Source organism: Elephas maximus, chromosome 12, assembly GCF_024166365.1.
Source record: "Elephas maximus indicus isolate mEleMax1 chromosome 12, mEleMax1 primary haplotype, whole genome shotgun sequence".
NCBI lineage: Eukaryota > Metazoa > Chordata > Mammalia > Proboscidea > Elephantidae > Elephas > Elephas maximus.
Genome location: NC_064830.1, coordinates 41,832,997 through 41,849,280, shown reverse-complemented (window position 1 = coordinate 41,849,280; position 16,284 = coordinate 41,832,997). Strand labels below are relative to the sequence as shown.

The following is a 16,284-nucleotide window of genomic DNA, read 5'->3' as shown; positions in this document are numbered from 1 at the left end:
AGTGAACAGAGATGTGCATATGTCTATTCATAGGACAGCTCTTATTTTTCTAGTATATTCCTAAGAGTAGGATTGTTGGATCCTATGGTATTTCATTCGTAGCTTTTTAAGGAGGCACCATATTGTTTTCTATAGTGTACCATTTTGCATTCCCACCAGTAATGCATAAGAGTTCCAATCTCCTCGCAACCTCTCCAACATTTATTATTTCCTATTTTTTTGACTAGTGCCAGTATTGTTGGGGTGAGATGGTATCACATTGTGTTTTGATTTGCATTTCTGTAATGGCTAACGAACATGAACATTTCCTCATATCTCTGTTAGCTGCTTATCTTCTTTGGTGAAGTGTCTGTTCATATCCTTTGCCCATTTTTTTTTTTAATTTTTAACTTTCTTTGGGTTACCTTGAAATTCATCCTTATCTTCCTAAGTTTGAACCAGTCTTTTATTGATATTGCCTTGCTTGCTCTCCATTTTAAAGTTCTAGACCTATACCATTTAGTTCTCCTTTTATTATTTTGACGTTGTCATCATTTACAGATTGACAGCTCTGTTTCCCTGGGGTTAAGCCTTTTAGCTTTGTTTTATTATTGAGAGTTCTTTACCTAGGCTGGTACCTGTCTGATGCTATCCCATGCCCTGCACTGTGGTTGCTGTCTCATGTTGTTGGTTCTCTAACTGAAGGACTTCCTTTAATATTTCTTGTAAGTTTGGTTTTTACAAAGCCCCTAATTTCTGTTTATCTGCAAATGTCTTAATTTCACCATCATATTTGAGGAAGAGTTTTGCAGGATGTATTATTCTTGCTTGGCAGTTTTTTTTCTTTCAAGGTTTTATATATGTCTTCTCATTGCCTTCTTGCCTGCATAGTTACTGCTGAGTAATCAAAATTTAGTCTTATTGGTCCTCCTTTTCATTTTTCCATAGCTGCTCTCAGGATTCTTTCTTTGTCTTTGGTTTTGGCAAGTTTGATTGTGATATATCTTGGTGACATTCTTTTGGGGTCTCTCATCTATGGGGTCCATTGAGTTTGGATGGTTATGTTCTCATCTTTCATATTAGGGAAGTTTTCTGCCAGCAAATCTTCAACAATTCTCTCTGTGTTTTCTACTATTGCACCCCAACCCCCAATCTGGAGCTCCAGTCACACATAAGTTTTTCCTCTTAGTAGTGTCCCACTAATTCTTAGGCTTTTTTCATTCTTTTTTCTGATTTTTCTTCAAATTGGTGTCAAGAGATTTGTCTTCAGTCTCACTAATTCTGTCTTCCATTGTCTCATTTCTGCTCCTGTGTCCTTCTGTTGAATTGTCTAATTCTGAAATATTATTGTTAATCTTTTGGATTTCTAGTTGCTCTTTTTGTATGATTTCTAGTAGCCTATTTATTCTATTGGTTTGTTTGGTGGTGTTTTCCTGAATTCTTCTATTGCTTTGTCTGTTTTCCTTGGTTTTTTCTATGTTTTCCCTGATCTCTTTCTTGATCTCTTGGAGAGCTTTATGTATTAGTCTTTTGAATTCTTTATCAGGTAGTTCCATTGCCCTATCTTCCTCCAGAAGGTTTTCTGGTTCTTTATTTTGCTCTTTTGCTGGAGCCATGTTACGTGATTTGATATTGACTGTTGTCTCCAAGGCATCAAGAAACTTTTATATTTATTTATTTATTGTCTGTTTGCTTACTGCATCCTGAGTTTTTGTTTTGTTTTGATATATCTGAGTAGGCTGGGCACGTGTGCTAATCTGGTTGCTAATCTGGCCACATTGGTGGGCTGAGCAGCTGCTAGGTATATGAGCATGGGTTCCTGTTTGCTGTTCTTGCGAGCTGCTGAGGATATGGTGTTTTGGTGAGGTTATACACTGTCTTGCTGGTCACCGGGCCATAGGTGCAGGGGGTGTTCTCCTGGTCATTGGTTGGGTGTTGTGTGTGTGCTCCTCCACTTGCCAGATGGTTGGGTCAAAGGTGCCTGGGTCATCGGTCACCAGGTGTGTGGTGCGGAGACTCTCACCTATAGTCCTGAGTGGGCAGGGCTGCGTGGGTGTGTTCAGAGTAGGCACAAGTCTCTGGTTGCAGTGGGGCACAATGCGGGGGGCAACACAGGTCTGTCAGCTACCCGTGGGTGCCTGGTTGGAGGGTGTGTCCTTGTCCACTGGAGCGCATCATGGGGGGTTTGTACAGCCAGTCCTCGGGCGCCTGGTGCTGTTGGCTGGAAGAATTGGAGGGCAGTACTGGGCCTCAGGCTGCCATCTTGGACAGCTAGATGGAGTGGGTGGTACTACAAGCCCTCAGGTGGTTGAGCTGCCTTCTTAGGGTGCGGGGCAGTGGTGAATGCCACAGGTCTGCAGCTCCCGCTTGGCTGCTGCAGGTGAAGTAGGCTTTGGTGGGGAACCCTGCCCACTTTGTGCCAATGTGGCCGTGCTGTGCCAGCTTGACCAGCAAGGCACTGGTGCAGGTGATCTGGGGGGATGGAGTGCACTGCAAGTCTATGGACTCCCTGTGACAGTGGCTGGTCAAAGGAGCAGATGCCACAGACTGGGCCGAGAGCTACTGGCTTAGGGAATGGGCAGTGTCGAATGCCACAGATCTGTAGCTCCCTCTTGGCTGCTGCAGGTGAAGTGGGCTACACCCAGGAACACTGCATGCCTTGTCCCAATGTGGACATGCTGTGCCGGCTTGGCCAGTAAGGCATTGGTCCAGGTGAGTGAAGGTTATGGAGGGTGCTACAAGTCCATGGACTCCCTGTGCCAGTGGCTGGGCAAAGGGGTGGGCGCCTTGGACCGGGCGTACAGCTACTGGCTTAGGGGGTGGAGCGGTGTCAAGTGCTATAGGTCTGTAGCTCCTTCTTGGCTGCTGCAGGTGAAGTTGGCTCCAGCTGGGAACGCTGCGTACCTTGTCCCAGTGTGGATGTGCTGTGCTGCCTTGGCCAGCAAGGTGGTGATGTGGGTGATCAGAGGGCATGGAGGGTGCTGCAAGCCTGTGAATCCCCTGTACCAGTGGCTGGGTGAAGGGGCAGGCATCTCCAGACTGGAGCCATGAGCTCCCAGTTTAGGGGACATGGTGTGTTGAATGCCACTGGACTGATGACAGAGCAGAGAGGAGGATGAGTGAGGGGGGAGGGAGTACCCCTCGGCTGATGGCGTTCTGGCAGGAGACACTGGGGTTGGGTTCGTAGACTTAAATTTCCCACATCTGGTATCACTCCATGTTGACTCTGGAGGTGCGTGCTTAGTCAGTCCTGCTTACCTGTACCAGGTGGGGTGGGCTCTGGCTGCTTGCCTCAGCATGTCCGTGCTGTGCAGGTTCTCATGACAAGACTTTGGCGATCCGTAATTCTCATTTTCTGCTGTTTTTGAATTGTCTCTCTGTCAGTATGATTCTTCAGCTTTGTTTTTGATGCTTAGGGTTCCTAGGTTGTCATATATATCTGATTCACTCGTTTTTTGGGGGCCTGTGTCTTAAGAGGGACAACATGAAGCATGTGACTATTCCGCCATTGTGGCCTACCTCTGCCCTCTGTTTTTTAACCTCCTAAACTAAATATTGCTGAACAATCCGGGTAGTAGTATTTATTGAGACTTTGCTGTGAATATTTCCTTATACTTGGGAGTGCTGTGAATAAATAAAAAGCTATTATAACAATAAAAAACCCAAACCTGTGGTTGTTGAGTCAGTTCAACTCATAGTGACCCTATAGGACAGAGTAAAACTGTGAGGTAGGGTTTCCAGTGCTGTAATCTTTTTGGAAGCAGACTGTCACATCTTTCTCCTGTGGAGTGCCTGGTGGGTTTGAATTGCCAGCCTTTTGGTTAGCAGTTGAGCATTTAACTGCTGCATCACCAGGGCTATTACAATAGCTGGTATTGGGTACTTACTATGGGCTGGACTCTCTACTAATGGCTTTGTATCCATCGTCTCGTATTAATGAGGTGGTGTTGTGATGCCCATTAAGGATCAGATTGGTGAAGTGCCTTGCCCAAAGTGGATCTTCATTTCAGACCCTGGTCTTCTATGTATAAAACCATTGCTTAAAACAGTTTGCCTATGAAGTTCTTCCTAGGATATCATCTGGGAAGGGGGAGTGAACACTTGAGTTTTTTTTCTCTTCTGCTAGTCCATAGTGTGCATGTACAGCTTTTTCTTTCTCAAGTTTTGCCTGTTTGACCAGGGAGTAAATGTCAGTTACTGGTAATCACATGGGAACATCCCCCAAATGTAAATTGTCTGTTCGTATTTCAGATTCAGGGATCAGTTTACTTCATAAAAAATCATTAGAAAAGGAAGAATTATGCCAAAGACTTAAAGAACAATTAGATGCTCTTGAAAAAGAAACTGCATCTAAACTATCAGAAATGGACTCATTTAACAATCAACTAAAGGTATTTATCTCCGATTATATTCATTTTTAGTTAACTACCTAATCTTCCTTATTTTGATTTAATAGCATGAATAACTTAAAGCATTTATTGTTATAAGTAGGACATTTTCATAAATTATTTTACAATTTCAACTGTACCAGAATTGCAAGATTGTTTTTAATGTCGTCCGTAGATCTTATAGATGTCGTATTATATAGCAAAACATATCATTTTCGAGTTTACAGTTTTTGATGATGGTGTGCTGCTTTTATTAGAATCTATACATTTCAAGAATTGCCTTTGTCAGTATTACAGAACTGAGCTTTGCCAGCATGATCTTAGCCAACATTCTGAACTGGGAAATATGGACAATCTAAAAGAGTTGAGGGGGTAAAGGCTCCTTTTAACATACTAAATTCTTTTTATAGTTGTTTCTTTGTTACAATTTAATTAACCTTTGTGAAATAACGCAATGATCAGTGAAAACCAAAGCATGATTAGCACTCTAAATTTTTGCATGGAAGGTAAGTTCATGATGTATTGTTTCCTGCCATGGCAGAGCGGATGTCTGAAACATAAAACGTGCTTGTAGATTTGTCACTCTGTGTACTGTTAGTTGTATATTTAAGCCATACCTATGAAAGGAGATTAAAAAAAAGCTAAAAACCGTAGCACATAATACAAATTTGGGAATAGTGTCAGTTATTCTTTTGCTGAGTATAAAGTATTCAGTGAAAAACTATTACATAGCTTTTCAGGCAGCTGTCTTTCATATGGCTTTTATATTGCTGATTTATTTAGACTAATATCAACGACAATGATAGAATAAGTAGCATGATAAAGAAAAGAGACCATGGTGTCTTCATTGAAGGAAGATAAATTTGAGATGAACAATGTTAATAACATTTTACAAGCATATAGTCTGTGCAAAAAAAAAAAATTAAAGAAAAAAAATCATTTGTCATTGATGGACAGAAAAGCCAGCCAAGTTATCTTTCCTACATTATTTTTTTAAAAATCTGTGCATAGTTTAATTGGCTTTTTATCTGCCTTATCTTGCAGTGTGGGAATATGGATGACTCTATTCTTCAGTGCCTTTTGTCTCTGCTAAGCTGTCTCAACAACCTCTTCCTCTTACTTAAGGTTATTTTCTAATATCTAGCTCCTTTTTTTTTTTACTTTACCATTTTCTTTCTTTTTTGTTTAACTAGACTATTCTTTGCATTTATCTGAGTATCTTTGTTTGAAATAACATATACAATGTAGACCTTTTTTCTTTCTGCTTGCTTGAATATCCTTCTGCTGCCTAACTGCCTGTTTGAGTCTAATGCCAGAAATTAGTAAGGTTGCCCAAAGTAACCTTCCTCATGGGCCTAAGACACTTGGAAATATTAACTGGTTCCCTAACAGCCTCTCTGGGTGTTGGGTTAACCAATGGGATGATCACTAATTCAATTCAGAGGGAAGTTAAGAGGACATGACAGTAAGTCATTTCCCCATTTCACTGAAAATCATTGTTTAAAACAACACTTAGACTTCCTGAAATCTAGAGCAAAATTGTGTTGAATATATACAGTGCTGTTTCCTAATGCTGCTATAAGAAAATTCTTAAAGAATTAAATAATGCAGGAATGGCTTTAGTTAGATCTAGTGACTGGGTCTCCATTTAGAGAAACTTGCACTTTAGATAAATGTATAAATCATATATATAAATAGTTTACTTTGCCATGTATAATACACAGAGTACTTAAAGGACTAAATTCTTACTTTAATATTTTTAAAGAAAGATGTTTTATACTTACCACTAGCTGACATTAGTAAATTTTGAGTATTCTTTCTACTTGGTATTAAACCTGATGACAGTAGGGCAGTTGCATACACACCCCACAGTGAAATCAGGAGTATGATAAGGAGAGCTCGTTTGTCACCTAAGCAAAAAAAAAAAAAAAAAAGCAAAGGTAGGGCAAATTGGAAAGAATGGTAGCAACAGAATTGCCAAATTTCAGCTTTCATGGTTAGTGGCATGAATGTCCAGGTTATCTGATCTTAGACCTCTTACCACAGATTGTACAGAAATTCACATTTATTCACCTGTAGAATTAGATTTGATGATTTGTGGACTGTATAAGCTCACTTAAGTCCGATTCTTTCAGTTAGCATTTGATTCTCCACAGGCCAGCAGATTATCCTTGTCTCTTGTTTTACTTTCTTCCTTCTGCTTCCTGCCTTCCAACCTCTCACTGCTTATTGATACTTTCATCAGAGGCAATTTAGGAAACTAAAGGGGGATGAAACATACATTGCCAGAGTGGTTAGGAGACTGTTGTTACAGAAAGGAAAGGAGGCCTTCTGTATTCATCATTGTGAAATGATAACCAAGAGCTTAATTAACAATAGTACTGAAAACTATCCATTGAATTTGACCTTTGGAGATCTTGCTAAAAGTGCCATTTCAGTTGAGTGATGAGCAGAAGCTGATCACAGTGGATCAGGAATAAATGTGAGTTGAGGAAGTGGCTGAGTGAGTATAAACAACTCTTAGAGTGAGAAGAGAGCGTGAGTTCAAAGGAAAACTTTTTTTTTAGTTTAAAAAACACTTTAAAGAGACCTCAAAGAAGGAAGAGGTGGAAAGAGTTTTTTTTATATTAATTATATATGCAGTAGCCACTAAGGCCAAAGATAAAGAAATTGAAGATTTTTATCAGCTTCTGCAATCTGAAATTGATCAAACATGCAGTCAGGATGCATTGGTAATTACTGTTGATTGGAATGCAAAAGTTGGAAACAAAAAAGAAGGATCAGTAGTTGGAAAATATAGCCTTGGTGATAGAAACAATGCCAGAGATCAAATGCTAGAATTTTGCAAGACCAATGACTTCTTCATTGCAAATACATTTTTTCACCTACATAAATGGCAACTCTACACATGAACCTTGCCAGGTGGAGTACACAGGAGTCAGATGGACTACATCTGTGGAAATAGTTGATGGAAAAGCTCAATATCATCAGTCAGAAAATGGCCAGGGGCAGCCTGTGGAACAGACCATCATTTGCTCATATGCATGTTCAAGCTGAAACTGAAGAAAATTGGAGCAAGTCCATGAGAGCCAAAATACAACCTTGAGTATATCCCACCTGAATTTAGAGACCATCTCAAGAATAGATTTGATGCGTTGAACACTAATGACAGAAGACCAGATGAGTTGTGGAGGGACATTAAGGGCATTATACATGAAGAAAGCAAGAGGTCATTGAAAAGACAGGAAAGAAAGAAAAGACCAAGATGGATGTCAGAGGAGACTCTGAAACTTGCTGTCAAATGTTGAGTAGCTAAAGCAAAAGGAAGAAATGATGAAGTAAAAGAACTGAACAGAAGATTTCAAAGGGCTGCTCACGAAGACAAAGGAAGTATTATAATGACATGTGCAAAGAGCTGAAGATAGAAAACCAAAAGTGAAGAACACGCTCGGTGTTTCTCAAGCTGAAAGAACCGAAGAAAAAAATTCAAGCCTTGAGTTGCAATAGCGAAGGATTCTATGGGGAAAATATTAAACGACGCAGGAGCGTCAAAAGAAGATGGAAGGAATACACAGAGTCATTATACCAAAAAGAATTAGTCGATATTCAGCCATTTCAAGAGGTAGCATATGATCAGGAACCGATGGTACTGAAAGAAGAAGCCCAATCTGCACTGAAGGCATTGGTGAAAAACAAGACTCCAGGAATTGACAGAGTATCAATTAAGATGTTTCAACAAGCTGGTGCAGCCCCGGAAGTGCTTGCTCGTCTATGCCCAGAAATTTGGAAGACAGCTACCTGGCCAGCTGACTGGAAGAGATCCATATTTATGCCTATTCCCAAGAAACGTGATCCAACCGAAGGCGGAAATCATCGAACAATATCATTAATACCCCATGCAAGCAAAATTTTGCTGAAGATCATTCAAAAGCGGCTGCAGCAGTATATGGACAGGGAACCGCCAGAAATTCAGGCCAGATTCAGAAGAGGGTGTGGAATTAGGGGTATCATTGCTGATGTCACATGGATCCTAGCTGAAAGTAGAGAATACCAGAAGGATGTTTACCTGTGTTTTATTGACTATGCTAAGAAATTTGACTGTGTGGATCATAACAGATTATGGATAACCTTGCAAAGAATGGGAATTCCAGAAAACTTAATTGTGCCCATGAGGAACCTGTACATAGATCAAGAGGCAGTTGTTTGGACAGAACAAGGGGATACTGAGTGGTTTCAAGTCAGGAAAGGTGTGCATCAGGGTTGTGTCCTATTACCACACCTAGTCAATCTATGTGCTGAACAAATAATCCGAGAAGCTGGACTAAATGATGAAGAACAGGGCATCAGGATTGGAGGAAGACTCATTAACAACCTGTGTCATGCAGATGACAGAACCTTGCTTGCTGAAAGTGAAGAGAACTTGAATCACTTACTGATGAAGATCAAAGACCACAGCCTTAAGTATGGATTACACCTCAACGTAAAGAAAACAAAAATCCTCATGACTGGACCAGTAAGCCACATCATGATAAATGGAGAAAAGATTGAAGTTGTCAAGGATTTCATTTTACTTGGATCCTCAACCAACAGCCATGGAAGCAGCAGTCAAGAAATCAAAAGACACATTGCATTGGGCAAATCTGTTACAAAGGACCTCTTTAAAGTGTTGAAAAGCAAAGATGTCACCTTGAAGACTAAGGTGCGCCTGATCCAAGCCGTGGTACTTTCACTGACATCATATGCATGTGAAAGCTGGACAATGATTAAGGAAGACCAAAGAAGAATTGATGCCTTGGAATTGTGGTGTTGGCAAAGAATATTGAATATACCATGGACTGCCAAAAGAATGAACAAATCTGTCTTAGGAAACATACAACCAGAATGTTCCTTAGAAGCAGGGACGGCAAGACTGCGTCTTACATACTTCGGACATGTTGTCAGGAGGGATCAGTCCCTGGATAAGAACATCATGCTTGGTAGAGGGTCAGCGGAAAAGAGGAAGACCCTCAACGAGGTGGATTGACATAGTGGTTGCTACAGTGGGCTCAAGCATAACAATATTGTAAGGATGGCACAGGACTGGGCAGTGTTTTGTTCTGTGATACACAGGGTCACTATGAGTGAGATCCTACTCGACGGTACCTAACAACAACAACGCACAGGAGAGAGAGAGAGAGAATTGATAGAGTGAAGACCCCGGGGAAGCAAATTTGGATAGAATCCAGAGCATAGGTTTAAGGATTAAATGAAAATGGTACATTCTTCCAGTGTAACATTCTGGAAGAAGATGGATGTGGATATGGTTAAATTTGTTGGTGGAAAGCAGAAAGTTGACAACTTCTAGACTTATAATCAGAAGTAAGTTGGACCATTAGAAGGAATCCTCCAGCGGAGTGGAGGACATAGAATAACCTCATTCTAGACCAGAAGATGGGTGCAGATCCAGGAAGTTTTATTGATTTGTAGTTGGAAGAATGAGGAGTTCCAGTCTAATGGCTTAATGAGGCAAGGCTGTTAGCTATTAATGAGGAGAATGGATAGAAGATTAGGAAGTTTAAGGAAAGAGGAGTAGGCACGGAATAGAGATTTCAGACGGCAAGAGCTAGCTTTGATAAAGGAAGACAGTGCAGGTACTAAACAGTGTTGAACACCTATTTGAAGTTGGAGGGCATGAACTTAAATTGAAAACAGCATGTCTAATTGTGTGATTTTTTTTCTCCGCCAGTGTTTAGCTCCTTAGGTGTGAGCACGGAGAAGGCTGATGAAATAGGTTCATATTTGTTTGGGGTTTTGATAGACATGGGCAAAGAGGGAGGGACAAGGAATTACACACCTTGATAAAAGAATCATGATAAAGATGAATGCTGACATGAAGGGATTTGAGGAGAGGAAGGGTGCTGGTGAAAAAAGAATGATGGGGTTAACAGATGGAGGTCTCAACAAAGTTAAAAACCTGTTGAAACAGATGTATTAGGTTAAAAAAAAAAAAAGCTTGACAGGTAAGAATATATGTTCGAAGAATGAGATATTCAATTGATGATAGCTGTGTTTCTTCTGATGGTGATAAGATCCATGGTGTAGTAATAGGAACGATGGATTAAGTGGAGTAAACAAGGTCATTGATGAGGAGAGCAGCCCGAGGATTGGTTTTGATTGGATCATCTCTGGATGTCAGAGATGTGGAAAATGGTTAGTATGAGTGAATGCAGATCAGTGACTAGGAGATCTCTAGATAATAGTAAAAGGTGGGTGGTGTTATTGCTGGATGTCAGGAGCCTCAGAAAAGTAGGGCTTAAGGAGAATAATATTCTGGAGATGGAAATAAAGACCAAAGAAATAGTAGAATTATCCCCTAACCCTGATGTAAGTGGAGTGTGTGATGATAAATTGAGAAAGTACTGGAGAAAGAGCAGTGCCCTGAAGGATCAGCAAAGAAGGAGGTAAGGAGAAATTTCCATTCAGAGAAGAGTTTGAAGATATGTGGGAGTTTTCTGATCACAAAGATGGAGTTGTAGGGTAGTTGAGGGGTTTAAGGAGAGGAGGAGGAGTGGTTAGGTCAGATTAGGGAAATAAACAGAACTAGGGGTAAGAAGGAAACCCTGGTGGCATAGTGGTTAAGAGATCGGCTGCTAACCAAAAAAGGTCGGCAGTTTGAATCCACCAGATGCTCCTTGGAAACCCTATGGGGCAGTTCTACTCTGTCCTGTAGGGTCACTATGAGTCGGAATTGACTCGACGGCAATGGGTTTTGTTTTGTTTTATAGGGGTAAGAATTAACTATAAAGGATGACAAGAAAGGCTAGGCCTGTTGGCAGGTGAGATGGAATTGGTCCTGATGGTCTTGGGAGGAGGGCAGGCAGTGAGTTCTCATGCTGTGGTTCCTGGGGACATTAGAGCATCTGGGGCAATCACACCTTTAGGCTACTTGCAACGACAACAGAAGTATACTGTTTAGAATTATTTGTCTTAGTTATATTTTATGGGACCCTGTAATATACATGTACAGGATTGATGATAATTCTTGTACTTTTGGTCAAGTTATAGCAAAATAAATAGCAAAACTAATGGGTTCAAGGATGAGACATTTGAGAAACCATTATTCTGTTAAGAAAATTCATACATTATCCTGTCTTTAGCAGTGAAGGACAGTGGAAAAGTACTGGCCTGGAGATCCAAGTTCTAGTCCTATTTATGCCACTTGCTAGCTGTGTAACTATCATTTAACCTCCAAATTTTGGTTTCTTCATGTACAAAATAAAGCCAGTAATATCTGCTCTGCCTTCTTTCAGAGTTCTGTGATAGTCAAATGAGATGGAATATATATGAACATGGTTTGTGAACTGTTACATGCCATACAAATATTTTTTGTTGTTCTTATTATGGAAGAGGTTGTCCTGAATATCCAAAGTACCTTCAGTGCATTGGGAAGTCACCATTGTTGACTTCTAGATAATGATTGGGAAAGTGCTTTTCCTTTGAGGAAAAGTAGTCTGTCAACACCGGAGTTGTGACTTACACTAGTGGACTATGTTATTACCATATGCTCCCAGGGTTCTGAGATAATCTAGTTAGTGGTACCTCTGCAGGTGAGGATGAGTTAATTGACTTAGACATATGACAATAAGGCTAGCTAATTTGGGGATTGGAGTTCGAGTCTACCTAGAGGCACCTTGGGAGAAAGGCCTGGTGATCTACTTTTGAAAAAATCAGCCATTAAAAACCCTATGGAGCACAGTTCTGCTCTCACACATGGAATCCCAGTGAGCTGAAATCTGAGTCGGCAACTGGTTTAATGCCAGTTTTTACTAAGAGATTTACCTAACATTCAAGCAACAAGTCAGTGTTTCTTACACAACTGCTCCAGAATATAGAAAAAGAGGGACTATGCCCCAGCTTATCACATGAAGCTATCATAACCATGATACCAAAACCTGAGAATAGTGTGAGAAAGGATATTATAGGCCAATTTAACATACAGGCAATAATTCTAAACAAAATGTTAAAAAGTCAAATGTAGAAATACATAAAAAGAATAAGCCATCATGGCAAAGTGGACTTAGCTAAGCCACGCAGAAACGGGTTAACATACAAAAATTTTTATTATAATTTACCACATAAACAAGATTAAAGGAGAAAAAGTGTATGCTCGTCATATTGGATGCAGAAAAGGTATTTTATAAAATTTAGCATCCATTCATGATTAAAAAAGAAAGAACTAGGTGGCGGAGCCAAGATGGCGGAATAGACATGCTTTCAGCAAGCCCGCTTTACAAGAAAGACCCGAAAAAACAAATGAAACAAGTATATTTGTTACAAGCTAGGAGCCCTGAGCATCAAAGGCAAGCTTAGAAAACGAACAGAGGGGCAGGGGGGAGGAAGAAACGTTCAGAAGCGGAGAGGAGTTACTGGACCTGAATTGTGGGGAGCCCTCAGATACCATTCCCAGAGCCACGGCGGCAGGCTGGTACTATCATTCGGCTACAGTTTCCTCAGGGAGAAGCAGCCAGCCACACAGCCTACTCACACCTCCTGAACCTGAGAAGAACGGCGCTCTCGGCAAAAGCTAAGTACTTGCATATTATTTTAATGCGCGCGCCCACCCCCAAGCTGGCTTCAGCAGCTGAATTCCCTGGGCCTGAGATAGGCACTGTTGAGCGCCTGGAGCCATCCTCCCGGCCTTGGAGAAGGAGAAAATTTGCAATTGGAGGAAAAGATAATTTGCCAGCTCCACTAACTGGAGGAGCTCAGGACAGAAGCGGCTCCTGTCCAGGCATAAACCGTCCATGGACTTTGAGTACCTTTCCCCTCTGCAGTGACCTGTGTGGGCCTGTTTCAGGAGAATAGGCCCTTGTTGGCAGACTCCAACCATTTCAGCTGTTCGGTGGAGAGGTGGGTGTTTGATGTTTGAGTTGCTTCGCCTATTAAACAGGGTCCTCACCTATCCACATCAGGGGCCTAAGGACTGGTAGCTCCACTCAAGTCACCTAGCCACCTGTGACAGGGGTCCAAGGATAACTGGTACCTCCCAGTCCTTACAACCAAAAAAGATTGGGTGCCCATGGTCTGTCTGCAGAACCCACCCACCTGCACGCTCTAGGGAACAGGGACGCACTTTCCTCAGAAACACTCGGGGGTCGGTTCTCAGCCCCCTGCCTTGTTCAGAGCATGACCCCCTGCTGCAATCAGATACCGGTAGATACTCCAATCACCCTTGCCCCTCTAAGACTGTAGGACAGAGCCTGTACCCCATACTTGATGATCAGCTACCTGAACACCTGAGCTGAATTCATACAAGAAGAGTGAGTGGACTCTTAGACTGATACACCTGATAACAGCTCTAGTCATCTAGGGACAGGACGTCAGAGCTCCAAAGGTGAAAATAATCAAGCTAGCTCACTCAAGCAACCCATCTGGGCATATCAAAACAAAACAAAGCAAGAAGCTATGACACAGTAAGCAAGCATAAACTAATACAGTAACTTACAGATGGCTCGGAGACAACAGTCAATATCAAGTCACATAAAGAAACAGACCATGATCACCTCAACAAGCTCTCAAAACAGAGAATCCAGGGATCTTCTAAATGAAAGAAAGAACTAGAAATAGAAGAGAATTTCCTTAACCTGAAAAAGATGATATCCACACTGAAAACATTTTCCTTTAAGATCAAGAACAAGACAAGATTGTATGCCCTCTCCATTTCTATCCAGCCTTGTACTGGAGGCCCTCACCAGCACTGTAGGCAAGAAAAAGAATCAGAACTCTAGGGATTGTACTTTATTTTGAAAAAGCTCCACAGTTGATTCTGTCATTCTACTAAGATTAAGAAAAACTGTTCCTGAGTGCTAATTGGTTTACTTTTTCTTAGTCAACTTGTATATTTAACCAGGATCTCCTGGAAGCAGTGTCTTAACCCAGAAGAGTGAGTCTAATGATAGGAATTTGTAGGACCACTAAAGTTAGGCAGGGGAAATGTTTTCGGCAGCCTGGGGTGTTCCTCAAACCTTGTTAATCTGCACAGACTATGGCTTATGCATTTTTATTCACCCTATAAAATACTTATTAAATATCTACAGTGTACCAGGTTCTCTGTTGACTGGGGATGCCTTGATGAGAGATACATCTGGGAATACTTCTGTCATCAAGAAACTCATTCCAGTGGAGGAGACAGTCATATAACCAGAAAATACTGATTATAGTAGAGAAATGCACAGAATGCGATGTGAGCATAAGGAAACTTATTATTCTAGACACTGGAAGAATGAGGCTAGTAAAGGAAGACTTGGAGCAGTATCTTAAGCAGTATCTTTAGCAGTTGGAGGACTGACCATACAGCCGAGACAAGTTGCGGGACGTTTATTTGGCTCCTAGTAGGCTTCCTAATACTTACTGGGAATTTTCTATATGCCCAGCACTATTGTGAGCGCTTTACCTGTATTAACTCATTGAATTCTCACAACAACTCTGTGAGATACATACCGTTATCCACCCCATGTTACAGATGAGGAAATGAAAAGTAAGTTCCGCAGGTTACACAGCTTCTCACTGGCTGACCCTGATTGAAATCTTGGGGGTTTTTTTCTGAATCTATGGCGAAACCACAGTGCCTCTCCATAGATTGTAACTACTGTATTCTGCTTTTAAGTAGGATGTAGAGAAAGATGCAACAAAGAAACAAAACCATAGAAGCTGAGAGCTGTGAAGCATTTGCTAGGAATACAGCTTTATTATTGTTATTGGCTTAATTTGCAAGGATTTAGCTGAGACATTTTGGTCATAATTGCTGTACAGCGTAGCAGATAGATCTACCATTTCAAGTAAAAGGCTTCACCTATAAAACCAAAACCAAACCCATTGCCATCGAGTCGATTCCGACTTGTAGCAACCTATAATATAAAACGTTTTATTTCTGAAGAGAAATAGAGTTTGGTTTTGTTATGGTTTGGAGTTTTGTTGTTGTGTGTGGGTGGATGCCAGAAACTTTTTTTTCTAAAACCTTCTATCCTTTGCTACAAAGCCTCTTTTGGTTTCTTTTAAGTTGTACATGTTTTGTTTTGTTTCCTTCTTCATTTATACTCCTTTTTATACTTTTCTGTCCAGGATTCTGTAGATTCCAAGTAAAAGAAACCCAGTTCAGAATAGTTAAGCTAAGGACGGTGGTTGTTGGAAGAATACCAGGGCCACTGACTGGATCAGTAGAGGAGCTGCTGGCCAGGGACAGTTTCTAGGACATTGAGGAGTGAAATTGAACACTCAGTTCCCATAGGACCCTCCCCCGCCTCTACCTATAATCTTCCTTTTTCTACGTCGACTTCATTCCTACCACTGATGGCTTCACGTCCTAGTGGGGTAGATCCAGGTTTCTGTTACCCCAGTTTAATAATCTCAAAGAAAGAGAACGCCTCTTTCTCCTTTCATCGATATATCTAAATTCCAAGAAAGGAGCCTGCCCAGCTTTGGTCATCTCTCTGTCCTTTGGACCAATCATTCTGGCCAGGGAGGTAAGATTAAATGACACCCCTGGGTGGGGGTGGGAAGAGCTCTGAGTTTGACAGACCCAGAAAAAACACTACAGACATGTCTTGGAGATACATACTGTGGGTTCGGTTCCAGACCACTGCAATAAAGTGAGTATTACAATAAAGTGAGTCATACAAATGCATGTGAAAGTTATATTTACACTATATGGGAAACCCTGGTGGCATAGTGGTTAAGTGCTATGGCTGCTAACCAAAAGGTCAGCAGTTCCAGTCTACCAGGTGCTCCTTGGATACTCTATGGTGCGGTTCTGCTCTGTCCTATTGGGTCTCTATGAGTTGGAATCAAGTCAACGGCAGCGGATTTGGTTTTTTGTTGCTGTTGTTGCCTATTAGAGCCCTGGTAGCGCAGTGGTTAATAGCTTGGCTGCTAACCAAAA

General features: G+C 41.2%; 1 protein-coding gene across 8 annotated transcripts in view; it reads left to right on the top strand.

Moving 5' to 3' along the window:
• ITSN2 (intersectin 2) overlaps positions 1-16,284 on the top strand; it is a 198,015-nt gene that overhangs the window by 90,166 nt on the left and 91,565 nt on the right. For 7 of the 8 annotated variants that reach the window (XR_007519542.1, XM_049902732.1, XM_049902733.1 and 4 more), the window contains exon 16: positions 4,231-4,370. Coding sequence is in view for 7 of the 8 variants with exons in the window: in XM_049902732.1 (XP_049758689.1) it covers positions 4,231-4,370 (140 nt within the window). In the remaining variant the exon portion in view is untranslated. Of the gene's footprint in view, positions 1-4,230; positions 4,371-5,411; positions 5,493-16,284 lie in introns of all 8 variants that reach the window. The other variant, XM_049902738.1, reaches the window with a different exon arrangement.